This window comes from Ziziphus jujuba, chromosome 10 (genome assembly GCF_031755915.1).
Source record: "Ziziphus jujuba cultivar Dongzao chromosome 10, ASM3175591v1".
NCBI classification, from domain to species: domain Eukaryota; kingdom Viridiplantae; phylum Streptophyta; class Magnoliopsida; order Rosales; family Rhamnaceae; genus Ziziphus; species Ziziphus jujuba.
This window is the reverse complement of record NC_083388.1, coordinates 16,695,659-16,723,103: the sequence shown is the minus strand read 5'-3', so window position 1 is coordinate 16,723,103 and position 27,445 is coordinate 16,695,659. Positions and strand designations below refer to the sequence as shown.

General features: G+C 35.8%; 3 protein-coding genes across 8 annotated transcripts; 2 read left to right on the top strand and 1 right to left on the bottom strand.

Annotated features, from left to right (window-relative positions):
* The first annotated feature begins 11,000 nt into the window (after positions 1-11,000).
* Positions 11,001-13,389, top strand: LOC107411461 (pentatricopeptide repeat-containing protein At2g28050). The gene has a single exon (XM_048469273.2). The coding sequence runs from the start codon at positions 11,118-11,120 to the stop codon at positions 12,525-12,527; it is 1,410 nt and encodes a 469-aa protein (XP_048325230.2). The 5' UTR covers positions 11,001-11,117; the 3' UTR covers positions 12,528-13,389.
* A 19-nt stretch (positions 13,390-13,408) lies between these two features.
* LOC125420917 (uncharacterized) lies at positions 13,409-24,936 on the top strand. Of its 3 annotated transcripts, none has more exons than XR_009634443.1 (2): positions 13,409-14,133; positions 15,432-15,673. XR_009634443.1 is itself a non-coding variant. In XM_048468376.2 (2 exons), exons 1-2 carry the CDS (start codon positions 14,109-14,111, stop codon positions 24,791-24,793), a joined length of 492 nt encoding a protein of 163 aa, XP_048324333.2. In that variant the 5' UTR covers positions 13,418-14,108; the 3' UTR covers positions 24,794-24,936. The 3 variants fall into 3 exon arrangements, 1 of the variants encoding a protein (XP_048324333.2); XR_007239176.2 differs by having other exon boundaries at positions 15,429-15,673; XM_048468376.2 differs by lacking the exon at positions 15,432-15,673 and adding an exon at positions 24,327-24,936 and having other exon boundaries at positions 13,418-14,133.
* On the bottom strand, positions 14,459-20,883 carry LOC107411470 (P-loop NTPase domain-containing protein LPA1 homolog 1). Of its 4 annotated transcripts, none has more exons than XM_025070424.3 (8): positions 20,502-20,883; positions 20,073-20,221; positions 18,303-18,637; positions 17,468-17,549; positions 16,821-17,246; positions 15,953-16,690; positions 15,680-15,790; positions 14,459-15,031 (listed from the first exon to the last, which is right to left on the bottom strand). In XM_025070424.3, the coding sequence occupies exons 2-8, from the start codon at positions 20,217-20,219 to the stop codon at positions 14,654-14,656; spliced, it is 2,217 nt and encodes a 738-aa protein (XP_024926192.3). In that variant the 5' UTR covers positions 20,220-20,221; positions 20,502-20,883; the 3' UTR covers positions 14,459-14,653. The 4 variants fall into 4 exon arrangements, with proteins under 4 accessions (XP_024926192.3, XP_024926191.3, XP_060667848.1 ...); XM_025070423.3 differs by lacking the exon at positions 20,502-20,883 and adding an exon at positions 20,340-20,485; XM_060811865.1 differs by lacking the exons at positions 17,468-17,549; positions 18,303-18,637; positions 20,502-20,883 and adding an exon at positions 20,340-20,483.
* Positions 24,937-27,445: the final 2,509 nt, after the last annotated feature.

Below are 27,445 nucleotides of genomic sequence, written 5' to 3'. Positions count from 1 at the left end.
AAAGTTTAAAGTTAAGATTTCTTCGCTTGAGGAATCAAGGAATTTTAGTGAGATTACTTCGAGTGAGCTTATCAATGCCCTCCAAGCAACCAAACAAAGAATAACCATAAGAAAGGAGGAATCTTTGGAAAGTGCTTTTACGTCTAGTCAAAACAAAAAAAAGAATAAAAGGACCAACAACAAGAATAAAGGAGGAATCGATTATGGAGGTTTCAACAACAACAACAATTCAAACAACAATAACAATACAAGGCAATAACAAAAAGGACAACAACAAAACCGTGGGGGTTATCCACCATGCTGCCATTGTAAGAAGCATGGATTTGCACCAAACAAGTGCTTTTTGGAGACCGGATGCAACTTGTGTCAAATGTGGGCAAAGAGGACATGTTGGCAAAGTATGCAAGCAATGAAGGTAACAAGAAAATGTTGTGAATGAGGAGGCCGAGACCTTATTTGTGGCTACATACCTTAAAGCTACAAGTAGTGGTTTGGGTTGGTTGGTAGATAGTGGTTGTTCACACCACATGACTTTTGAAGAAACCAACTTCGTGGAGCTTAACCAATCCTACAAGACCAGGGTGAAGATTGGGAATGGAAGCTTCATGGATGTAGAAGGAAAAAGAGACATCTTATTTAACATCAATAAAGGTACAAAACTTATCCATAACGTCCTATATATGCCTTCATTATGTGAAAACTTGTTGAGTGTTGCATAATTGGTTGAAAAGGGATATGTTTTGAACTTTGATTGTGATGGTTCTTTGATATCGGATGCTTTTGGAAATGAGGTGTTTAAAGTTGCCTTGAAAGATAAAAACTATAGGTTGAATTTACTAGATAATGAACAAGCTTTGAAAGGCAAAGTTGAGTCCATTTCTCAACTTTGGCATAAAAGACTTGGTCACTCTAGTTATGGTGCAATGAAAAATACTAATGCTTTGGTGAATGATATGCCCTTGATTGATAATGTGAAAAATGTGTGTGAAGTTTGTCAACTTGGAAAGTCCACTTGGTTGCCATTTTCTAAAATTGGTACATGGAGAGCCAAGGAGAAGTTAGAACTTGTTCATTCAGATGTGTATGGTCCCATGAGTGTGTCTTCCTTGAGTGGTCATAAATACTTTCTCACCTTTATTGATGACTACTCTAGGATGTGTTGGATTTATTTTCTCACACATAAGTCACAAGTTCTAGAAAAATTTATGGAATTCAAAAAGTTGGTTGAAAATCAAAGTAAGTCCACTTTGAAGTGCTTGAGGACCAACAATGGTGGTGAATATACTAGCCTAGCTTTTGAAGATTTTTACAAAGAAAACGGAATAATTCATTAATGTACCACACCATACACATTATAACAAAATGGTGTGTATGAGAGGAAGAATAGGACATTGATGGAGATGGCTAGGTGTATGATACATGAAAAGAAAATACCAAAGAAATTTTGGACCGAGACTATCTATACTAGTTCCTACATTCAAAACTGATGCTTCAAGAAATTCATTGAAGGCAAGACACCCTATAAGTTGTGGTTTGGAGAGAAACCATCTTTAGAGAATATTAAAGTGTTTGATAGTGTGTGATTTCTCCATGTTCACTCACACATGAGAAATAAGCTTGATAAAAGAGCTAATGTTGGTGTCTTGGTCAGATATAGTGAGGTTTGCAAAGGTTTTAGAGTTTATAACCTAGAGATCAAAAAGCTTGTGGTAACAAGATATGTGAAGATTGATGAGAATGTAAAATGGGATTGGAGTAAGGAGGAGCTATTAGTGAATGAGGATGAGCCACGGCTTGAAGAAGAAAATGAAGAAAGAAATGTTGAAAACAACAATGATGAAGATGACAATGATGTAGACAATGAGGAGGATGATGATTTAATTCAAGAAACCATTAGAGCTAATTTGGAAGTTGGTGATGGTGTTAGAGGGGGGAGATCTTTGTCCAAGATCTATGAAAGGTGTAATGTTGTAGTTGGTGACTCTACATGTATGCAAGAGGCCTTAATGAAGAAAGAGTGGAAGGAAGTAATGGATGTGGAAATGGAGAAGATTGAGAAGAATGAGACTTGGTCCTTGGTCACTAAACTGAAAAACAAGAAAGCAATTGGTGTCAAATGGATCTTTAAAACTAAATACAATCTGGATGGCACCATTTGCAAACACAAGGCAAGGTTAGTGGTCAAAGGTTATGCACAACAAGCAGGAAATGACTATGGGGATACGTTTGCACCCGTAGCAAGGATGGAAACCATTAGACTCATCCTTGCCCTTTCGGCTACCAAGCAATGGAGTGTGTTTCACTTAGATGTGAAATTGACATTCTTGAATGGTGTATTGCAAGAAAAAGTGTATGTGAAACAACCCGAGGGCTTTGTGATTGAAGGACATGAATATAAGTTTTATAAGCTTCACAAAGCCTTATATGGTCTTAAGCAAGCACCTAGGATTTGGTATGGAAAGACAGATGGCTACTTGCTTGGACATGGGTTTAGGAGCAGCCAAAATGAACCCACTTTGTATATGAGGGTTGAAGGAAACATGATTGTGGTTTTCTTTGTATGTGGATGACTTGTTAGTTACCGGTGAGGACCCAAGGAATGTGAATAAGCTAAGGCATGAACTTAAGAAGGACTTTAAGATGTCTAGCTTGGGTTTTATGAATTACTTCCTTGGTGTGGAAGTAATGCAATGCCAAAAAGGAATATTTTTATCACAATAAAATTACATCAAGGATCTTTTGAAGTAATTTAATCTTAAAGAATGGAATCCAATGAGCACTCCAATGATCCAAGGAGAGAAGTACCAAAAGGAGGGTAGCACACCTAAGGTAAATCCTACACTTTACCGATCATTAATTGGTAGTTTGCTTTATGTGTGCTCATCTAGGTTGGATATTATGTATGCCGTGTGTGTGCTTTCAAGATACATGCAAGCACCCACCCAAACTCATCTTAAAGGTGCCAAAAGAGTTATTAGGTATCTTAAGGGCACTAGTGATTTCGGAGTTTGGTATGAAGCAAAGGATGAGTTGAAGCTTGTTGGCTATTAGGATAGTGATTGGGCGGGTTGCATTGATGATATGAGGAGTACTTTAGGCTACTTATTTTCACTTGGGAGTGGTCCTTTCTCATGGAAAGCAAAGATGCAAAGCACAACGAATCAAAGTACCGTGGAAGTCGAATACATTGCTTGCTCATCTTGTGCAAACCAATGTATTTGGTTAAGGAAGTTGATGGGAGATCTTGGTCATACTCAAAAAAGTCCGACCATTACCAAATGTGATAACACTTTAGCAATTTCAATAGCCAAGAACCCGATACAACATGGAAGAACAAAACATATTCCAGTGAAATATCATTCCTTGAGGGAGTTTGAAGATCTTGGACAAGTTTCTTTAGAGTATGTGAATTCAGAGGAGAACCTTGCAGATGTGTTCACAAAACCACTTGGAAAGACTAGATTTGAGGCATTGAGGACTCTTCTAAATGTCTCTAGCAATATTACCAAGGAGAAGTGTTGAAAATGTGGTAATTTGCCACCTTGTCCAAACCAAAGTTCATCAAGGTTTGCACCCTCTTTCTTTCTTTACAAGAAATATTTTGTTGAATGTCTTAATGAAATATTTATTTCTATGTTTTATGTTCCATTTAAATGTCTTTTGAATGCCTAAGTTTTGTTTTATTTAGCTTAAGAATTGTCTCTTTGTTGGATATTGATTTTATTTTGTAAAATGGCTATAGGTCCATTGCTGGGGCTGGCATTCTCTGGGCTTTTATAATGAGGTTATGATTTTTAGATATGTTGTAACAGACATGTAAAATAAAATATCAAAAAAAGAATAGCTCAAAAAGGTCTTGGGAAACCGAAGATATGCAGGTTACAAGTTGGCATAATTACTGAGATTTCCAGCAGTTATGGCCCATGGGTTTGAGATGAATTGGAGGCCTTACCCAATTCTTTTGGACTTGGTCTTCTCCAAATTTCATCCTTGAAATAATCCTTAATATTTCAACATGCCACATTCCAAAATTCAAGCAATTTGGATGAAGATATCCCAGCCTTTCATCTGGTCAAAGTAGTAGTACAGGATTAGGTGGAAACAGTTTTTTGAAATTCAAAATCTCACCAACCCTTGTCATATTTATGCTCTCACATGTGAACTGGTGGTTGAACAGTTATGTATCATAATTTTGAGCGGAAAATGTGTAAATTTTGAATTTTAAAAACTTTCATTTGGTCTCACACATACCTCACATGTATGAGACAAGTTTTATATCTATATATGCAACAAATGAATGAAAAGCAACATGAATTAGTGTGCTATCTAGTTTTCTGTGGCCTACTCTAACATCTTCTCTTCTTCTTCATCTTCTTCTTCTTCCTTCAAAACAAAAACCCTAACAATCCTAAATATCATCATACCAAAAACAAACATCAAATCAAAAACTAGATTAAAGGTTGTGCACAAGACTAATACCTTGTGTACAACACTCTTGGCCAAGTGAACCCAAAACCACACCAAACTCCAACAAAAGGCCTATAAATAGAGGCCATAAGACATACAACGTAATATGCAATAAGATGAAATTCTCCTCCTTTGTGTACTCTTATATTATTATTTAGGCTTATATAATTTATAACATGTATTTTTTATTATTATTATTTTACACTTCAAAGTTACACTTCTTTTTTTTTTTTTTTTTGGGTAAATAGAACTTTCATTAAGAGAAAAACAAAATAGAATCTCCAGAGGGGAAGGTTACAAAACAAGGCCATAACTAAGCATATCTGAGGCCATAATATCAAGCAACTCCTTAGGGAGGGATTCAAGATAAAAGAGGTTCAAATCAAAAACAACATTATCATAAAAAGCTAATTTAGCAGTTAGATCAGCCAAGGAATTAGTCTCTCTTGGGCACTAGGAAATAATCCAGCTATGCTTGAAGAAAATAGGTCTAAAATGCAAAAAAAGTGTATCTGGTATCCCAATTAGAAGGGTCTTCAGAACAGGAAATTTCTTCAGCCACCATAAAGGAATCTGTAGACCAAGAGATCTTCCCCCAATTTTGATCAGAAGCTTCAGCAGCAACCTATCTCACAGCTTAGAGCTCAGCTTCGAAAGAAGAGCTACAGCTGATACATTTAGAAGCTAAGAAGAGAAGGTTTCCTTTCCAATCTTTCACCACAAAAGCTAATCCGGCATCTCTAATACATAAAGCAGCATCAGTGTTGATTTTCCACCAACCTTCAGGGAGCGGCTACCAGGAGATCAAATCTTTTTTAGTAGAAGCCCTAAAAACACTAAAAACCTCAAAATTCCTCAACCATGAAGTTGAAACGTGGTACATCGTCAGAAAAACAACCAGAGCCAGAGAAGATACGTTTATTTTGGGAATTCCAAACAAAATACAGTAAGGTAGAAATGAAAATAGAAATTTCCTTGCTTTCCATATTCTAGAAACAAGCCTCCGATGTGGGCTTGATGCACAACCACATAAGCTCCTCAATGTTGGACAACCCCTAACAATCTAATTTGCAACCCCACTTGCTAGCAAAAGCCAAACTTCTTATGTAATAACATTCTTTGAATAAATGGAAAAGAGATTCCTCTTCAACATAACAGAAAACACAGTTGCAGCCACCCTTTCCAAGTCTATCGAAAATCAAAGCACGTGTGGGAATGACATTAGCCATGATTCTCCACAAAAAGATCTTTAAGCGATCATGGATTTTTACTTTCCAAAGATGAATCCATCTGCCATCAAAATTATTTGGTTCATGGTTTCTGAAAATAAACTTATAACAGCTCTTAACTAAAAATTTTCCTTCCTTATTCCCCATTCAAATGAGCTTATCCTTGCAATGGATTCATGGCCAATCCAACCTTAAGATTGCCTCAGCTAAATCTTCAGAAAAAAGACTTTGGATGAGCCTCGCATTCCAAGCGTGGTTGTCATGGTCCCATAATCCAAAAACTCTTCTATGACTTGAAATATCAGCATCTTCCTTCACCAAAGGCTTGTTTTTAGGAAGTCCAGGTAACCAGGGATCATTCTAAATATCTATACATGGATCCATCACCAATTCAAAAATAAGAATGTTCATGCAAAAGTTTCCTAGACTTCACAATCCCCTTCCAAGTCCATAAAGAACCCTTCGTCAATTTAAAACTGAAAAAAGTTTCATTCCCAAGTTATTTAGCTCTTAGAATTTTTGTTCATAAACAATCTTCTCCACTAGCTAATTTCCAGCCAAGTTTGGCCAGCAATGCCAGATTAAAGTCTCTAAATTTTCTAAATCCAAAACCACCCAGTTCCTTGGGTTTATAAACATCCTTCCAAGCCTTTAGAGCCAAAAAACCCGAAGCCTTAGGTTTAGTCTCCCACCAAAATTTCCTAACAAGTGCATCTAGATCCTCACACACCTTCAACGGAAGTAAATAAGTGGCCATCATGTAAGTTGGCATTGCTTGGATAACCGATTTGATAAGAGTAGCTTTGCCCGCTTTGGAAAGCAAGTGTTTATTCCACCCTCCAAGTCTGCTCTTGATTCTTTCTTTAAGATTGAAGAACTCCTTAGTTTTGTTCCTTCCAAGAATAAAAGAGTTCCTTAAGTATATAGCTTTAGGACCCATCTCTTTAAAGCCAAGAGTTTCCTTGATAGTCTGTTTGTCTCTTCATGAGGTGGATTTGGAGAAGAAAATGTTAGACTTCTCAGTGTTAGCTTGCTGTCCCGACCAGGCACAATAAAAATTGAAACACTCATTGATGTGCTAAAGCTTCTGAGGGATTAGCACAGCACATAATGAGCAAATCATCAGCATACATAAGATGAGAGATAGGATGAGCATTTTGAGAAACTTTGATTCTATGAATTTTTCCTTCTTCTTTGTTGTAAATAAGCCTTGAAAGAAACTCAAAACAGATAATGAAAAGGAGGGGTGACAGCGGGTCGCCTTGGAGAAGACCTCTTTCCAGAGTAAAGGATCCACACAAGCTCCCATTAAAAAGAATAGAATAATGAACCGAGCTAACACAACTAAAAATCAATTCACGGAACTCCACAAAGAACCCCTAAGCCTCAAGAGCTTTATCAAGAAAGTTCCATTCAAGTCTATCATAAGCCTTCTTGAGGTCTATCTTTAAAATCATGAGACTTTTCCGACTCTTGTGTGATCTAGCTTTGTGAACAATTTCCTAGGACACCACCGTATTTTCTGTAATCCATTTGCCTTTAACGAAGGCTCCTTGATTAGGAGAGACAAACTTATCAAGAAGCTTGCTGAGTCTGCCTACAAGAATCTTTGCTACAATTTTGTAAACAGAGTTGCATAGGCTGATCGGACAAAAATGATTAAAATTCTGGGGATTCTGGGTTTTGGGGATGAGAACAATGAAAGTTTCGTTTACAGATTGAGGAATACATCTCTATCTGAAACACGCCTGAGTAAAATTGATAACTTTATTATGCACAGTCCTATAGTAGCTTTAGTAGAAAATTCCTGAAAAGCCATCTGGACCAGGGCTCTTTAGGGGATGAAGATTCCAAACAGCATCTATGATTTCCTCAACAGAAGGCATTCTCATCAAATCCAAATTATCCTCTTGAGTGATACAATTAACCTCTAAATCCCTCAAAGGGTCATTGATACAGGGGTTCTCAGATTTAAAAAGCTGCTGAAAATTCTTAATGAAATATTTACTTATCTGATCAGGCTCAAATAACCACTCATGGTCCTTTTTGATGGCATGTACCTGATTCAATCTTCTTCTGGCTAGCAGACTAGCATGGAAGAATTTTGTGTTGCCATCTCCTTCCTTTAGCCATGTCTCTCTAGATTTTTGTCTTAAGATTGATTCCCATCTGACTCGGTACAATCTCAACTTATCCAAAATTAGCCTCTCTTTTTCAAGATTCTGCTTTTCCTTCTATTGAAGTGAACTCAATTCAAGTTCAAGATCCTGAATTTTCTTATTTGCAAAACCGAAAACAATTTTATTCCAAATTCTTAAAGCTTTGGTTGTCTTAACTAAACTTCTCTTCGGCTTGGTACAATCAGAGCCCTACCAAGTATCTTCATTCCAAGCCTTATCAATCACATAAAAGCTTGACTTTTCCAAGGTCCAAGCTTTAAAAAATCTGAAGGGTCTCCTTTGAAACTTTATTTCTCCTCCCATGCGAATTAAAATAGGGCAATGATCTAATTCCTCAAAAAGGAGATGTTCAACCAAAGCTTAGGGGAAGTACTCCAACCAAGTCCTATCTGCAACTCCTCTATCCAACCTTTCTCTAATGAGAGCCTACCCACCTTGACGATTATCCCAGGTAAATCGACCTCCTACAAATTTTAAGTCTATTCTGGCCACATCATATAAGAATTGCTTTAAGTGAAGTTTCCTTTTCCAAAAATGATGCCCTCCAAATTTTTCTAAACTGTCCACAATCTCGTTGAGGTTACCACACATCGACGAGGGCTTACTAAGGTTAGAGACAAAGTTGATCAAATGATTCCAAAAATCATTTTTTTTCTCTATAATATGGAAGGCCATAACAGGCCAGCAAGCTCCATATAGGAATTCCTTCTACTCCAAGGACATCACCATGAATAACACAATCAGATTTCCAAGATATCTCCATCTCAATGTCATCAGACCACATAAGGCAAAGACCTCCAGCACTTCCATTAGCCTCTACTATTTCAGCCTTATAAAAGCCTAATGCACTACAGATTTGTGATAGTCGACTATGACTTCCTTTGGTTTCACAAAGAAAAATGCAGGAAGGGTTGTATTTTTTCACCAAAATTTTAAGAACATTAAAAACCACCGGATTTTCCAAACCCCTACAATTCCATGACAAAACTTTCATGTTCATGGTTTATGGGGAGGGCATGATTAGGCCCGCCTCCTCAACCTAATGAAAATCCAACCGCCGTTTAAAGAATAAGCTAGCCTCCCTTTCCCTATTTCTCTGAGCCCTCCTCCTCGCCTCCCTTTTCCATGACCAATGCCTGTCTTGGTTTCTACTTTGGGTGGGAAAGTCTCTGCTATCAGACGCAAATGGTCTTCCTATCTCTTCTTCAAAGCATGGTTGGGATGAAGCCGAAATCAAATGAGAAAGACTAGGTTCATTGGAGTTTCCATCCCTCACTTCATGAATATCTAGTAAGCACAAAATTTGACTGATTCTGGAAGTGTTAGATTCTTCCCTGTTTACCTCTTTGGCATGAGATTCTAAATGAGCTTGCCAGTCGCCAAAAATTTCCTTCTCGGACAAATCTTCTTCTAATCGCATGAGTCCTTTAGGAGGCCCAATTAAATCCACTGAGGGACCACGTTTCTGGTTCAGGGGTGGGCCTTCCTTGGCAATATTCTTCTATCTGGATCAAAAGGCTCTCATAATTGAAGGGTGTCCCAATCCTATAAAGTTTAAAAAGTCTGGTTCAACAAGGCCCAAATTCCTCCTCTCTTCTACTTTTGAAGCTGCAATAAAATGAATAATATTGGAACATTCAGCAAAGCCCGCTACACTGGTTATAGGTTTTTTTAATCTCTCACAAACAGCATGCTGTAATTCTCTCTCAAAATTCCAACCATGTCTCCTCAGAGTGATGCTTAGGGTTTCTAACTAAGGGCATATTTCCTTGATATTCTTGAATTCAGTCTCCAAATTTCTCTGACAAATACTACTGTTGTTTTGATCCACATCCTCAAGCTCTGAGAATTTATTGAAGAGAGAGGTATTGAGCCACTTAGGATTTGAGGATTCCAAAACACTTGTTTCGAGAGGTTTCCTACTGGACTGAACCTACTCAATGGATGTCGTCAGTGGGTTGATGAAGAGAATGGATCCCGCCAATTCTGATCTTAACCAAGGACCATACAGGCGAGCTTCCATACTTGTCCAAGATTTGATGGTCGCCGGTTTGTCGAAAAGGCATTTTCTGGTAACATGGGACAATCAGTTGCACTTGTAGCAGATATCCTCCAAACATTCAAACTTGAATTGGATCCATGATTCTTCGCCTTCGATTTGCTCCAGAAAAAAGCCTGCTGGAATAGGTTGTTCCATATCGAGATCCACCCTAATCCATAAGTATTTCTGAGCAATCACATATCTTTTGCCAAAAGATTCAGAGTGAACTTTCCCCAATCTGTTGCCTATCTGAGTTGCCATGTCTTCATGTAGAAACATGGGAGGGAGAACATGGATCTGGACAGAGAAAATAGAGAAACGGAAGGAGATCTCAGACAAGGTCATTGAATCCAGCCACTCCTCGAGAATAAGGTGGGCTCCATTCACTGTCAAAGGTCTGCTTTTAAAGATGAAATCTTTATCCTCAATCCTCATAAAGGAAAATTTGAAAACATTCTCATTTAACTTTTCAATTTGAACTCTTCCTTTTAGTTTCTAGGTTTTTGAAATAATTTTTGAGATGGTGAAACGCCGAAAGCAACAAGTAGTTAAAACTTTTCCAATGAGCACTTTATTATTAACTTTAGTATCTGAGTTAGACTTAGGTCTAAAGATGAGGATCCTAAGAGACTCTTGTAAAGGAATCAAATGGTTTTGATTCTGAGATGGTTCCATGGATAACAAAAAGAGGAGACCTGAAAAAAGAAAACAGCAACAAAAACATAGATGGTTCCATGGATAACAAAAAGAGGAGACCTGAAAAAAGAAAACAGCAACAAAAACATAGAAGGAGGAAGATACGAACTTCCTAAGAAGAAAGGATGACAGATCAAAACAGTTGTTAGATCGTCATGGTTGGTTTTTGCTCCACTTCAGAGTTGCACTTACCAAGGTTTTGTAAAAGACTTGCAAATAAATTTAGAAAAGAACAAAAAGACTGCAAATAATATATACTTATTTATTTCTCAATTATCTATAATTTGATTCAATACAAAGATTCTAAACAATTTATTCATAATAAAATATATTATATTATATTATATATATATATATATATATATTCGTCCAAAGATTAGAATTTTTTTTTTTTTTTTTAATGACGAAAGAGTAGTTGAAGTGTCGTTTTTCCATGTACATATGGAAAGAAAGACCAACTTAGCTCCCATGGTGGAGCTCTTACCTTAGCCTTCAGATCCAAAAATGTCCGCCAACAACTTCGTCAGAACCCTTAAAAATGCTAAAAGGATCTACGCGCCAAAACCCTATCAACATTTGGTGAATCTCCTCTCCAAAACCCCTCTTTCATCACCAACAAAGCTTCTGGATTCCACCTCCACTTCTCTCCTCGCCAAGCTCAGTCCCACCACTCTCCGCCTCATTCTCTCCGACCCAAATCTCACATCCTCTAAATGCTTGCGTTTCTTCAGCTTCCTCCTCATAAACCAGTCTTCGATCTCATTCGAGCCAGATATCCATGCCCACATCACCCTCATTTGCAAGCTCCTCAAGGCAAGAAACTTCCCTGAAGCAGAGAATCTCTTCAGGTCAGCGTCACTTGGTGAGAATTCTTCATACCCATTTCCTGTTTTTTCTTCAGCAAGTGAGATTTGCTGTTATGATCCAAGAATCAAAGCCAAATTGTTGAATCTGATGCTCAAAGTCTATTCGGATACGGGAAATTTCGATGAAGTTTCACAGACTTTTGATTACATGAGAAGTAATGGGATTAAGATTGACGAGAGGACATGTACTAGGCATCTTCTTGCGCTCAAGAGAGCTGATAAGGTTGGAGTAAGTTTGGATTTCTTGTATAAGATGGTGAAAGCAGGACTAGAGGTTTCTGTATATTCATTGACTGTTGTGGTAGAAGGGTTGTGTTATAATGGGGAGATTAGGAGGAGTAGGGAATTGGTAGAGGATATGGTGGGTAGAGGTACTAGACCCAATATCATTACATTCAATAAAATGGTGGATTCTTGTGCTAAAAGATGGAATTTTGACGAGTTGGATTTGGTGTTGCTTTTGATGAGAAAGGAAGGTGTGGAATTCAATGTTAAGACTTACGGAATTTTGATTGATGGGTTCGTGAGCTATGGCAAAGTAAAAGAAGCCCAAATGTTGATTCATGATATGCATGACATAGGATTCAAAGTAGACGTCCATTTGTTCAATTTGATGATCAGAGGCTACAGCAGATTGGGGTTTATGGATAGTGCATTTTCGTTGCTTGGTGAAATGGCTGAGAGAAATATGTTCCAGAATGGTGATACTTACTGGGGTTTAATAAGTGGCCTTTGCAAGATTGGAAAGATGGGGCAGGCGATGTTTTACATAGATGAGATGCAGAATAAAGGAATTGAACTAGACGATGTTATGTTCAATACTTTGATTAATGGTTTTTGCAATAAAGGGATGATAGATAAGGCTTTTGAATGGCAAGTTACTATGGAGAACAAAGGTTTCAACGCTGATTTATCTGTGTGCTTGAAGATAATGGGTGAGTTGTGTGAATCTAATCGAACTGAGGAAGCAAGGATGCTGTTCAACAAGATGGTTAAGAGGGGCGCGGCACCTCAATTAGCGAGTTTAGCCTCTTTTGTTAATATATGAATCAAAGAAGAGGTTTGGTGAAAGTTGCAAAAGCATTCAAAATTATAGACAGAAAAGGATGAGAAGCGATCTCTGGTTGTGGTGCCTTCATTGTTTTTATATAAATGGGTATCAGAAAGAGGAAATGGAAAGGCAGAATTCAAAAACTTTAAGATGTCTAAAGGAGAATGATTTTGTGAACCAGTATACGAAAGTGGCACCTGTTGTGGGATGCATCCGGTTATTGAGAAGGCTGATGAAATGGAATTCATATTTACTGGATGAAGCTTGAATGGCCACTGCGTTCATGAAATTTTTAGCTCTTTGGCTGCCTTTTCCCGTGATAGTCCTGGAGAAAGAATCAACTTAAGAGGACATACTTCCTGGAAGCTAGTCGGAGCTACCATTTCAACTGATTGAAGATAGAAGATTGAGTATATTGAACTAAACAAGATGGAGAAGTGCTAATTATTTAAATTCTTCTTTGAAGAATGTCCTGCTGTTTCTAACTAACAAATAAGGATTGAAAATTTAGACGACTGAAAAGAAATGGTTCTCCTATTATCTGCTATTGGGTTCGGTTGTGTTTCCCTCATCTTACATACAACTAGAAGGATAGAATTCTTTGAATTTTCAAATGTAGAGGAGTTTGTACCATATATTTCATTATTAGCTTGTATAAATTGAATCTGGGGGTGTTTTTGCTTTGGTTTACTCTAAAAATTGATTGTTATCTTTTTTACTAGCATGCTATTGTCGAAAAACTATGCGGCTGTCACATGTTCTATGTTTCTTGGTTATTCAGCCAGGCTGTCATAAGAAGCATTACCATATCATTATATCTCCAATGGTGATGTAAATTACTATTTCGACTGGAGATCCATACTCGTTTAAGATTTTTCATTTTCATTTTTTTTTTTTTAAGAGTTTTCAGATGGCAATAATATCAGAACCCAGGGCACCGTCATTTAAACCAGTTTTAGTAGCAAAAATGGTTTATATAAAGCCAATAAAAGTCTAGAAAATTTCATCTCTTAAGATTATCAGACATGTTTCCTACATTTAACCAGGAAAAAAAAAATTCTTTTATCTGACAAGTCCCCGAAAAATAAGAAATGACGCATTTTGTTCCCACCAGAGCTCAAAAGTCTCAGAAAACTCAACAATATAGAAGACGATCATTGACTGCAACCAGAGCGATCCAACCAGGCCAGAGATGAGACAAATGTTTGGCCCATAGTAAAAGAATTTGGTGTCCAATGGACCAAAAAGCAAGATGGGCTGTAAAGTTGGTGGAAAATATTTCAGTAGGTTTGAGATTTGTACGACTGGGAAGAGACCGTATTCACCTTTATCTTACAAGTTGATATACGAATAGAAAGAAGAAAACCAAGGTTGAGAATATACATAGAATATTCGAGAGAATGCTATAATTGTTATTTATACAGTAAACTAGTAGTTCATCGGAACCACAAAGAAAATAGAAATGCTTTTTTTTTTTTTTTTTCCTTTTTGTTTGTTTTTTGCTAAAAAAAGAAAATAGAAATGTTGAATCTCGGAGGATTTTGCAGACACGATGAGCAAATCTTCTCTCTACCATAAATGCTCTTCGACTACGTTTCACAAGGTACCTCTTAATTTTCCGATTCCTTTTTTTTTTTTTTTTTCCGTTTCACCAGTTTTTCTTTTTTTCTTTTTTCTTTTTTTTCTTTTTTTGGGTCCGAAATAGGAGAAATGTTAGTTGCCTTTGTTGATATTTCAGAATGTTTCTTCTGTAAGCACTATAGGGCATAAAACACTGACCAAGCCATAAGACATTAGGACCTTAATCAGTTCAAATTCTATGTATCACTATACTTAACAATTAATAATTTATATTATCATTCTTAAGCAATATACACTCATAATTGTGATGACGTCATCAACAAAAACGAAAAATAAAGAAATCCACAAAGACAAGAAATGCATTTTATAAGCCATTCCATACACTGAAAACGTGCAAACCACATTCTATACAACGTGAGGGAGAGACGTAAACTACATGGGCTAAAACTATACTAAATTACTGAAAAAGTTAACAAAAAAATTTTAAATATAAAGAAAAAGACGAAAAACCTAAAACTACAACAAAACTGTTAGCCATAGCCCTAGCCCTGTGGAGCTCCGGAAAGTATTGGGCCATTGACTGCCGATCCATGCTTTCCCAAAGCTGGAATGCTGAGGGAGCGTTTTCTCATTTTGACACTGGCAGGAGACATCATTCTCGTTTCATTCTTCTCCATAAGCAGAGAAGAGTAAGAGCATAATGGCTCCGACAAAGGCTCGCTTCTAGTTCTATGGAAGTGATTCAGATTCCGGTGGTACTTATCCCCTAGTTTACGGGGTAATTGGTCCTCGGAAATAGGCAAAATCTTATCTTTGGCTTCATCATCATCTGACCAGTATCCATTCTCTTGCACATCCTGCATTGCCAGGTCGTCATATTCTTCATCTGATTTTGTAGACTCCTCGTCAACCGAGCCTATCTGTAGACAAGAAAAGATGAAGCAAATATATGTAAATGCAATATCTGTAACTTAACTAGAGTCCTAATAGTGCAGATTCTGTAATGCTTCTAACACATTTTTTTTAAGGTTTGAATGATTTGATGTGGAATAAATGGGTTTTAATGGGTTTTGTATTGATGGGGAGTAAATGGGTTTTAATGGAAACCTTTAATATTCCTACCATTTTTGAAGTTTATATATATATATATATATAGCCTTTTGAAGCTCTTATTTGATATTTAGAGAAGAATTTTGGGGAGCTTTAGTGTTAATTACATTGTGTGCATAGTATGGTGAAGCTTAGGTACATTAAGTTTGCAGTGAAGGATTTTGATGGTGCCGTATCCGAAATCTAAGTTAATCTGTTGTATCCTAGGAGATGCATGTCACATAACTATCTGCACTAGTGGGGAGAAATTCGTCTTAAAGAGAATGTAGTATCACACAAGCCTCGAAGCAATCACTCAATTTCATACATACAGGTTCTGAAATTTTTTTTTTTTTTTTCTAGTTTTCTTACAGATTCAACAAGTTTATTTTAATCTATACTTTAATTTAATACTAACATAATTATTCCAAACATCAACTTATGGCCAATTTCAAATAAACAAGAGCAACAATGCATACCTCTTCATGGACATGTTTGTCACCATCATCACTAAAATCTTCATCGCTGCCAGCCTCTGGCGGGTCATCAGCCTCTTCATCACTGCCATGCACTGAATTTTCCTCCTTGAGCTGAAGTAAAAGAAAGAGTCAAAAATCCAAACAAAAAAAAGACACGCCAAACAAGTTCCCGAATGAAAATCCTCCTCAATCACTCTTGTCCAATTAAATTATTTACGTAAAATTCTCAACCAATTACTAAACAAGTGAAATATACGAGTGTATAAGTATTACCTCTTTGGAAGGTCCATCGGACATCCTTGGTGAACTGCAGCAAGAAGAAAAATACCTACTACCAGTTTCAGTCCCATCGGCCCTTGACTCATCGACACTTCCAGCACGACTGGTGCCACCACCACTGGGCCAAGCACTGATCCCATAGAGGCCAAACTGAAGATTAACTGTTTCTGCCTTACCAATCTGGGATGATCCATAAATGGGAATCCCTATTTCATTCTCAGTTCCATTTTCCAATAAAGGCTTCCCGTTACTATCAACTGAGTCAAAAGGCCAAGCCTTTGCTACAGATCCATCAGTATTTACAAGAGCCATAAGCTGCCTAGATGAACCTTTCCTCTGAATCAGTTGAAACATCCCCTTAGAACTTAAAGAGTTAGCAGCAGATTGGTTTCGATATTCCTCATCTACCACAGTAACTGTGTTTCTAGTGGGATCATAAAGTTGTTCCCCGGCCTCACGCCTACGAAGGCAGCTGAAGACTGTTGCATGAATGGCTGCCACACTCCTATCAACATTGGTATTATTTATTTTGGGGACAAGATGCTTGTCAGCCCGCTTGCAGAGATAATCTTGAATTGTTCTGATGTTTCGGATGTACTTCACATATTTGTTTTTTGCTGGGTCCAAAGTCATATACTTTGCACGAACTGCAAATCGTTCCAAGTGTTTGTCCTCATTTGTGATGTATATCATGAATGGAATGATAGAAGGGTGTTTCTTCATAAGCCCCATCTAAAGATCAAGATTGCAAAATTGTTTTATTATTGTCTGTGTGTATTAGAGAGAGTGTGTAAAACCAAAATAAAAAATAATACAGAAGAGAACAACCAAGGGAGGGAAAGAGATGAAAGTATTTGCGTACCACAAAATTAAGGCTCAAGTGCACACCCTCAACGATTACAGATTCTTTCCTCTCCTCCCATGCAGTGATTAGCCGATCAAGACTGTCAATTACCATCTCACTTTGGGCCTTGAAACCTTCTATTGCCATCTGCTTAGGACTAATCAATTCACTAGTTCCATTACCAACCTCTGATATTCGGGTATCAGATCTCCCAGTGGTTGCACTCTCAGAAACGTCCTCTTTGGAAAGTGAGTGTGCAATGCCTGCCAACTTTTTGGCTTTCCTTTTGGCCTTTGCTTCAGCAACAGCCACAGGATCTAGGCACTCCCCTGCATGATAGGTTGAAGCCCATAGGAGAGGGTTTTGCTTCTCGTCTACAAAACTTCTCATCATGTGCCGAATAGAGTCAGTTGATATCACTGTTGTGACACCCAACCTGCCACCCTGAAAGACAATACGGATGGTTGAGAGTCCTAAATAATGAAAAATGGAGGCACAGCAGGTCAACCTTTATAATTTGAGTTTCAAGGTGATTAACAACAAACTTAAAGTGAAGTTAAATTCCCGCCTAAGAAGTCAAAAAAAAAAAAAGAACACAACAACAACAGTAACAATGAAAACATGGGAACTTAGATGCAAAGATGAGAATTAGATAACCCAAATACCAGTAATGCAGACAAAGTAGATTTTCCACATCCACTAGTGCCACACAACAGTACAGTTACAGATTCCTTCCTTTCTCGAATTCTGCAATGAGAAAATATTATCACAGAATGGTATAAGTCGCACACAATGTACACTGAAGAAAAAGAAAAACAAGGGGCAGTGCATATGTGAGCTACTCTTTATCAGAGTGCATATGGGAGCCACTCTTAGTCAGTGTGCATATGGGAGCTTTTGCATGAGAATAATCACACAAGTATTGACTTATTCCCTTCACAATTAAGCTTCTTGGGCACTATACTAGGAGAGTCATTTTTATTTCCAAAGAGAGTCATGACAGAGACTCCATAATCAGTAATCTTTTTAAGGCATGCTTGCCATTTTAAGGGAAAACATACACAAAAATTAAACACTGACTAAATTTTTACACGCCATAAGAAAAGGCCACACAAAAAAATTCAGAATTTGCCATTGGGTTCTATAGAGATAGTCTAAGATGGAAACCAAACAATACTGGAGATATAATAATGCCTAGCAAGTTCCAAAAAGCTTCTCATCATGCATACACTTGTATGTCACATTTCACATGGTTAGCACATGAATGAAAATGCACTTTCATTTTTCCTCCAAATGCATAAATCTCAATAGAAGCATCTGAAAATATAAAAACAGAAAAATGGGGAAAAACTTTTGAATACCAATTAACCCAGCTATTGGCAACTATAACCAAAAAAATGTAAGTGAAAGGAAACACTTCAAAAGAAATTTGAAAAGATAAAAAGTTCAAGATCATCTGTATGATAATACTCAACAAAGAACCATAAGGTGCCTCTATACCTGCATGCCAGTACTAAGTCAGCCCTTTGGTTGGGACCAACATACTTATACTCAGCCAAAGCATCACAAACAATGTCTAAGAAGGTTTCTCTCCGAATAACTACAGTCGTGCGCCTTTTATATAATTCAAATGGTACACTGGTACTCTTATCATCCTTCCCTGAATCCAACTGTTTGCCAAATTCTGCCTTACGAGAGAAATCACCTCTAACACAAGTGTCTTCCTTCTCTAGCTGCTGAATTGAAGGATCCACAGGTGACTTCTCTACCCTTTCAGGAAGCAAAGCATCAATTGAACTTTTGCTTTTGATCATTTCAAAAACCCTTTGGCTAATCTGATGACAGAAAACATACTGTATAAGTGCCGCTTGTTCTAAGGATTTAAAGCAAAATAAAGGGAACTAAGACATTTAAGTTGAGGAAACAGTAAAAGGCATAAAGGTTAGCATGGTCAATAAAACCATTCTAATAAATATATGTGTATATTGCAAAAGTATCTTATAAAGGAATCAAACCCACATACTAGTGATTGTGGACTGTTAAGGTGTCACTTGCAAAGTAATAATTCCTCTCATGATCAGAGGGAACATCATAGTCGTAATTACTCACATCAACCTCTTAAGATCTAGTTGCAGAATGAATCATTAACAACATTAAACCTCTGAACTTCAATGTCCAATCGTCCAATTATCCAATAAACATGCACCTAAATAGGTGGTCATTGGAGAAAACTAAAAAAATTGCGTTACACATGTCCAATAACATAAAGGAATCTGATCTATAATAAAACTTTCAGCACTTTTTGAGAGGATTTCCGATGTTCTGGAAAAGTGGGTAAGCACCACTAGGTAGCCCTGCTTACCACATGACTATTAAGTACAAAGCATATAAAGTTCAGTATGTTTAATATAGATCAGGGGACACATTCCAACTACATTTACTTTAATCAAAATTCTAGCAAAGAAAAACAATTCCGTATATGGAGGGTTCATTATCTGGATTAAGCAACCAAAGAAACAAAATTAAATGGAAGAAAGTTTAAGAAGTGATGATATGCAGTAAGTCAACTAGATAAGTCGTGTACCATAAGAACCAATAGCCGCACAAGCATAACAGAACAACAAGACAACCATATCCCATAGACGACTTCGCCGATTAACACACATAAAGAACCATAGACCAGTTTCATGACAACGACATTCTACTCTATGATTGACCCAGACTTAAAAAAGACTTATTTAAGCAAAATATTCTACAAGACTGCGTAACCATGATGACTTTTGAGAAGTGAAAACATTTCCAGAACGCGTTACACGCAAAATTCAGATCCACCACTGAAAAGAAAAAAACCTTGCGGTGCCAAGTGGGGATCTTGAAAACTAAAAAAAAAAAAAAAAAATCAAGAATAAAAACAACCGGACCATCCTTAATTTGAACTGTAAAGTCCCAAATAGAAGATCAAATCACAAATCAACAAGAAAATTAAGCTGAATTCATTCTAAATTGACAAATACCAAAACAAACATAAACACAAACAAAAACGGAAAGGGAGGGAAAAACTTAATTTGAGCTGTAAAGTCCCAAACGGAAGATCGAATCACAAATCAACAAGAAAATTAAGCTGAATTCATTCTAAACTGACAAATACCAAAACAAAAACATAAACACAAACAAAAACGGAAAGGGAGGGGGAAAAAAAAGTGTCTTGTGGATCAATTTCTTGGCAACGAAGGAAAATCGATTAGAGAAAATACGAATACAAATTTATACCTTAAAGGCATGTCGTGCTTTGCAGCCCATAAGCTGAAGAGTGCTCTGCAAAACAGGGCGTGTATACCGAAACGATTCTTTCCCTGTCTCTCTCTTATCCTCATCGTCCACCACCACTATATACAGCACTTTCGCCACCTCAGCCATCTCTGCAACACAACAAAAATCAAACCGAGATGAAATTAAATTCATGAAAAATAACACCCAAAAAAAAAAAACTCTGCGAAATTATCAAACACAAATTCAAAAGAAAAGATGCAATACTACCGAATTGAAGTTTCATAGAAGAAAAAAAAAAGGAAAAATGAGAAAAAAAATCTCAAAAAAGGAGAATCGAAAACTAGAAGTACGGAATTGGAGGACAATGTAGGTTAAAGAACAATGCGAGCGAGCGACCGTATAGAAAATGGCATGAGGAAAATAACGGACCTGAGAAAAGCGAAATTCCTCCGAAAAGGAATTGTTGAAGAAGCACAATAAAGAAAGAGATTGGCAAAAAACAAAAAAATGGTTTCAGAGAAGAAAAATTTGTATAGATTGCGAAAAGTTACGATCCGCCATTTTTGAAGAGCACGATCTCAGGCACTTCCCTGTCACCTGTCTTCCACGCATCGTTCAGAGCGACCCTCCACGAGTCTTTCTCAAAAAGACACTTTCTCGCTCTGCAAAAAACTACAAAACTCGCTCTCTCTCTCTCCCCCCGAAAGTACGAACAAAATGGTGGAATTACGGATTTGGCCTTCACTAGGATCGGAAATTTCGAATGTTGTTGGGGAAGGTCCGTGGCGTTTGTGTGCTTTGGAGCCCTAAGGGGAAGAGGGTAAATTTATATTGTAGCGAAGGGAATGTGGGCCCATGCTTTTGGTACACGGTAATCGAGGTCCTGGTACGACTTGTAATTATTCGAAAAGGTATGGGTGGATAGGAAAATGATGTTGACAGTATCATGCCATGATGAAAAAGATCAACGATATCAACGGCCTCGTCCTTCGGGCAATAAAAAGTAAATAAAATTTATATAAAATAGATAGGAAATTGTTAAGGTAAATATTAGTATAGTTCTCTTATTTTAGTATTTTTCTTTTTTTTTAATATTGCACTTCCATAGTAAAAGGTAGGGATTATGACAGCTAAACTTTTTAAATTTTATGAAGTTAATAAATTATATTATAAATATTTTTTTTTTATGTTTTGCATTTCAAATTTCTTTTCTCATGCTAATAGTTTTTCTATTAATAATACACAATGAAATACTCATATGTGTTTACCAAGTAAGATTAAATCAGATAATTTTACTGTTCTAAATTTAAAAGTAAAGGTCATTCTCCGATTCCTACGATACATAAATTGAAATCTCGGCCAAAGATGCAATATTTTTACATACAAACACTTCATAATCCTTTTAGTCGTCAAATATCCAGAAATCATAGCATGCGGCTTCGTGGAAGAATAGCAAACATAGGCATTCCAATTCAAAGATCGAAAAATCCTGACAGTAAAAGCTTCAATGAAGGTTTTGGATAGAGAATGAGCAATGAAGAGGATAATATCGTCAATTGATGAAGTGAATATTTTGGAGGTGAGGAGATCGACAATTAGGATTTGTACGGTGATGAAGAAGGAGAAATCGAAGGTGTAGAGGGAGAAACAATGGTAGGATGGAAGTTCAGCAGTGATTTCTTCGCTGTGGTGGTGGTAATGTAGGATTTGAGATTTTAGGGATGAGGAAGAAGGAGGAGGGTACCTTGGAAAGGAGAATGGAGGAGGAGGAGAGAGTAGATGAGCTTGGAGAGAGAGAGAGAGAGACCGAAAGAGAGAATCACTAGACATTTCCATTTGGAGGCTCTTCGAGAAACTTTGAGATTATGTGCTCGTGGAATTTAACCATTTGGATTTTATTTTTTTTTCTTTTTTTGATCGGAATTGGTTACCAACTGGTGATGATGGCGACAGAAAAATGGGATTTGAGAGTTGGAAAGGGGTTTTTTGATCAGATCAAGTCAATTTGTGAATCCTTAAAATCAATCTCAAAAAAAAAAAAAAATTATGCTCAAAGTCACAATTTGAAGAGACCAATTTTCCAATCATTGATCACACACGCTAGAAGCACATGATAAGACCTATGAAATTATTCGATTTAACCTTATTAGATAAGTACGTGCATAACACATGATCATTCTGTTATGTATTTTTAACAGAAAAACCAACGGTATAAGCAAAAAGCAAATTTAAGGTGCAGAATACTATGAAAAAAAATTTATAGTATAATGTATCAATCTCGATAAAGTTTGAAATGCTTAACTACCAATATCCCTAAAAAGTATTATTATAATCTTTTCATATTTTATTTTTAATTTATATTATTTTTTCTAAACTTTTAATAATAAAATTAAAATTTATTTTTAAATTAATAAATTTTTTTATTCATTTCAAAAATAAAAATAACATGTTCAAATTTATAATCGATTTTTTTAAAAAATAATAATAATTTTAAATGTATTCTATGTGGATAAGGTTAATTTTTTAAATGATATTTAAGACCATCATGATTATTATATATAATTTATTATTTTTTTTTTTATAAATAAGGAAGGAGATTTTACATCAATATTTTAAAATTTTAGCAATTTTAGGAGAAGTATGTATATATGTATGCGCATGTGCTCTCTTTTGTTTTTTTTAAGTTTTTAGAAATTAAAAAAAAAAAAAAAGGGTTCAAATGAAGGGTAATGAGTCCAATTCTAACTGTATCAGTAACAATTTTTTAAAAATGGTACTATATTGTAACAAAAGCGAGATATGAGGAGGTTGTAGGAATATTTTGCATAATAAAAATGCAGAGGTGCTATAGTGATATTTACTCAAAACTTTATAATTTTAGTTTTGATTTTTTTGGGATAATTATAATTTTGGTTTAATTAATAGTAATCCAAATACCACACAACTCTTTTTTTTTTCTAAGTATACTATTAGTTTTAATGATTCAAAATAATTTTTTTATAAAAAAAAAAGTAATTTCTTTATTTACTATAAATGGCTAGTAAGAAAAACTCTTATTTGTAAAATACTATACGGTAAATTATCAGTTTTTAAATGGTTTCTATGTGTTTTTTAATTAGTCAAAATTCTTTTTCTTTTTGCTTTTTCCTTTTCTTATGAGTTTTGCAAGTAAACAACTTAACTAAATTAGTAGCTTTCAAAGAGAGGAAAAAACATGTCTAATTATGATTTCACGGGTATTGAAAATTAATTAAAAAAGGACAAAGATAAATCAGTATTTTAAAAAAAAAATTTCTCTCTCGTCCATTTCTTTATATGTGATATATTCTACTTCTATATGCATATTCTTTTACTCATTCTTTGAATTTACTACGGTTATAAGAAAAAATATTTTGCTATAGTTACTTTCCTTTTAGAGAATGACCACTTTTCTCTTGGTTCCATCTTTGAAATTTTGACCTTTTGTCTTCATTATTTCTTTGCGAATCTAAATCAATCTTTTAGTTTGTTTCCTTTATGCTTTCTGATTTTGCCTACCATTCCTCAACATGTATGACATGTTGTGGGAGTTTCGTCAAACTGAGTTTTTAGTTGCTATTGATGATAATGGCATTGTGGTCCATTCTACTCATCGATACAGTCATTATGGTTGTCTATTTATTGATAAATTAGTGAATCTTAATGCCATGTTATCGATTTTTAAAAAGAGTTTAAATTTGTTAAACGATATGGATTTTAAGGGAATGGAGAATGGTATTGTCTGTTTCACATTTGCCTATGAAGTTGATTTGCAAAAAGTTGAAGATCATGACTCGTGGTGTTTTAATGGACATGTTTTGCTTTCCAAGCATTGGAACCCTGAACTTTCACCTCAAGAAATGATGTTTCATGATCTCTTTCTTTGGGTCCTATTTCTAGGGTTGCCATTGAAGTAGCACTCTCCATTTTGTCTTATGAAACGAGGGAAAACTTTGATGTGGTTGTTGATGTTGATTTGAAGGGAACGTCTGGTTTCAATTTTAAGGCTGCTCGTGTTCTGATTTGTTTTGATATCTAGGATCCATTAACCCCGACTTTATGGGTGCAGCAAAAGGCGCTCTTTGCTCTGGATTTCTTTTAAATGTGAATGTTTACCATCTTGTTATACTCCTTGTGGTCATATAGGTCATGATACGAAGGATTGTCCTTTTCCTTTTACTTTTGGTACTCATTTGATTTTTAAGCAATCCATTTTCGAACAATGGCTTTATGCAGAATTGCCAATCCAATGTCCTCATGAGGTTTCAAACTGGCTATTAGGGATGGATGATGCAATGGAGGTTGATGATGGCCATGATTTGGCTCTGGTACCATATGGTGTTTCTTCTTCGAATGCTTATTCTGGTGGTTCCAATGGTTCTCATATCCCTATGCAGTTTGGTAGTTTGTGCCTTGGGCATCTTGGCCCTAGTTTGAGCATGTTGAGGGTTGGTTTAGGGGAAAAATCTAAGTCAAATGTTCAGTTAAGTAAGTCTTTTTATGGTAGAAATATTATTCATCTTATTATGCATCTTTCGAGATATTTATGCTATCGAGTTCCGTGCCAAATGCACCTCCAATATACCAATTTGTTGTACCGTTGGCGGATCATTTTTATTGTATACTATGGACGGATAAGTTTGATGTTGAAGATACAAGACAAATTGAAGCAAAGCTTAAATTTCTATTCTGATTTGAAGTAAAGTAGATGCATCAACAATCTTTCCAGCATGTTATTTCTTCTTCATGACAACATTGTCATTTTGCAATGGATGTTGATTCTTACACGCAAAGTTACAACATCTGAATCATGATCTGAAGACCTAAAGTCGAGATTTACATGGTAACCCACAGAGTACAATGGATAAATAGAGTGTAAAGATATCATAACACTCAATCACAGAGTGATATTGATTGATATCATGTTTTAACCCATGATTTAGATGTTATATTTAAGCAAGAAGTCTATTAAGGACAAAAATCTTTAGTACAACGATTGAAACAGGGTGATAAAAATTTAAATTGTTTTCACTCTTCTACTACTTATCATAAAGTTATAAACCGAGTGTCCACTCTGAGGAGTGCTAATGAGGAGTGGATTTTGAAAGATCAGGACATCAAAATCTAAATTACGCAACACTTTGAGTGATTGCTTATGTCAATTAGTGCACAAGACTTTTCATTGGCTCTTTTAGATATTGATTACATTGTAGATGAGGATATTAATCATTGCTTGTTGAAACTGATTTCTTAAGAAAAAGTTAAATTGGTTGTTTTCTCAATGGGGGCAACTAAAACACCTGGCCTAGATGGGTCCCATGGAATTTTTTACTAGTCAAACTGGAGCAGAGTGGAGGAAGACTTATTTCATGTAGTACATGAGTTTTTACAAAATGGTATTTTAAGTTCTTGACTTAATAAAACTCATCTTACTCTGATTCCCAAAGTTGCACATCCAGAAAAAGTCAATCAATATCGCCTAATAAGTTTATGTAATTTTCTCTATAAAATCTTTTCAAAATTTTGTTAGTTGTCTCTTCATGAGTTAGTTACCAAGAATCAAAATGTGTTTGTTTGCGGGTGGCGGATCTAGGATAATATTGCAATTGCTATGTAGTCTTTTTGATATTTAAAAAAAAAAAAAGCATATAGGTAAAAGGTGGGAATTAACTCTAAAAATAAATATGAGTAAAACATGTAACCATGTGAAATAGGATTTTTGAAAGTTATTCATTTACATAAAGGATTTGAGGCATCATTGATGTGTATGATTATATAGTGTGTCTCAACAATGAAATACAGTGTCCTTGTGAATGGCAAACCATAATTTTTTTTTTCAGCCTGCTCGAGATCTTCGACAAGCTGATCTTTTAACACCTTATTTATTTTTGTTGAGAAAACCTCTTTTCAAAGATGATTTTGAAGCAGATTGCTAATGGTAGATTATGTAGGATCAAACTTGCTCATCATCGTCCTGTACTTGTCTCATTTATTATTTATTGGCAATAGCCTATTATTTTCATGAGCTACATAAGAGGAATGGCTTGTCAGTTGGATTATATTTCTTTTTATCATCAGGTTTCAGATTAATAGGTTAACTTTTAGAAGTTGAGTTTGGTGTTCAACACTAACACATCTCAAGATAGAAGGGAAATCCTAAATGTTTTGATGCATTGTCCAATTCTGCATTTTTGTGGTACCTATTTGGGTTAACCAACTAATTGGGGCTCATTTCTGAAAAGTATTCTTGATCATGTAAAAATTAAAGTGGGTAGATGGCAAAATTGCTTTATAACTTTTTTCGGAAAGGAAATAATGATAAAGTCGATGGCTCAAGCTATTCCAACTTGTATAATGTCTTCCATCAAATTGTCGATTGGTTTATGTAAGGAGGTTTCTTCTTGCATCAATAAGTTTTAATGTAATATGGAGAAGGAAAGCATGGAATAGTGTGGCTTCGAAATGGTTAATTGTACTATCAAAAGAGTATTGGTGGCATAGGTTTTCATAATTTGAAGTTTTTAACTTGGCAACACTTGCTAAAAAAGCATGGCATTTGGAACGTAACCTACAGCTTTATAGGTGCAGATTCTTAAAGAAATTTATTTTCTTTCTTCAAATTTGTTGGATGTGGAGTTATCAGCTCAAAGCTCATTTTAGTGGAAAAGCTTATTAAAGGTAAATGGGTTATCACTCAGCATTTCCATGGCGGGGTAGGTTCGAGAAAGCAAACTTTTGTATGGCATGATCACTAGATTTTTGGGGATGCTTCTTTAGAAGAGTATTATGATCCTTGGTGGCAGATGGTGAGTGATTTGATTGATTGTAAATCATTGTTGGAATTCTTAGGTTTTATTCCCCTTTAATGTAATTGGTAAAATCCTACAAATTCTAATTATTCTGGTCTTGCCTTGACCAATATAATTGGCCTTGGAGTAAATATGGGAAGTTTACTGTTAAGTTTTATCATTTTAGATTAATGGAGATCTCTAACAATGATGTTCTTAGAGGGTTATTACAATTGCCACCACACAATGTTAAATGGAAGCATTTATGCAAGATAAAAGCTCACATAAAGATTTGATCTTTTATGTGAAAAGTGGTTTCTAATATTTTTCTGGTTAAGATAAACGTATGGGCTAGGTATATTTATATTGATGCATCTTCAGAAAGTATAACTCATTTGTTATGGGCTTGTGATTAGATGAAGGGTATGTTGTTTGGGTATAGTTTGACCTGAAGGTTTTCTACTTCCTTCCTACAAGCACCAATGGATTATTTTGATAAGTTGCTAACTCGTATTTGTACTGCATCTATTGATGGTAATATTTAGTCTTTGGTTTTTTATTTGTATT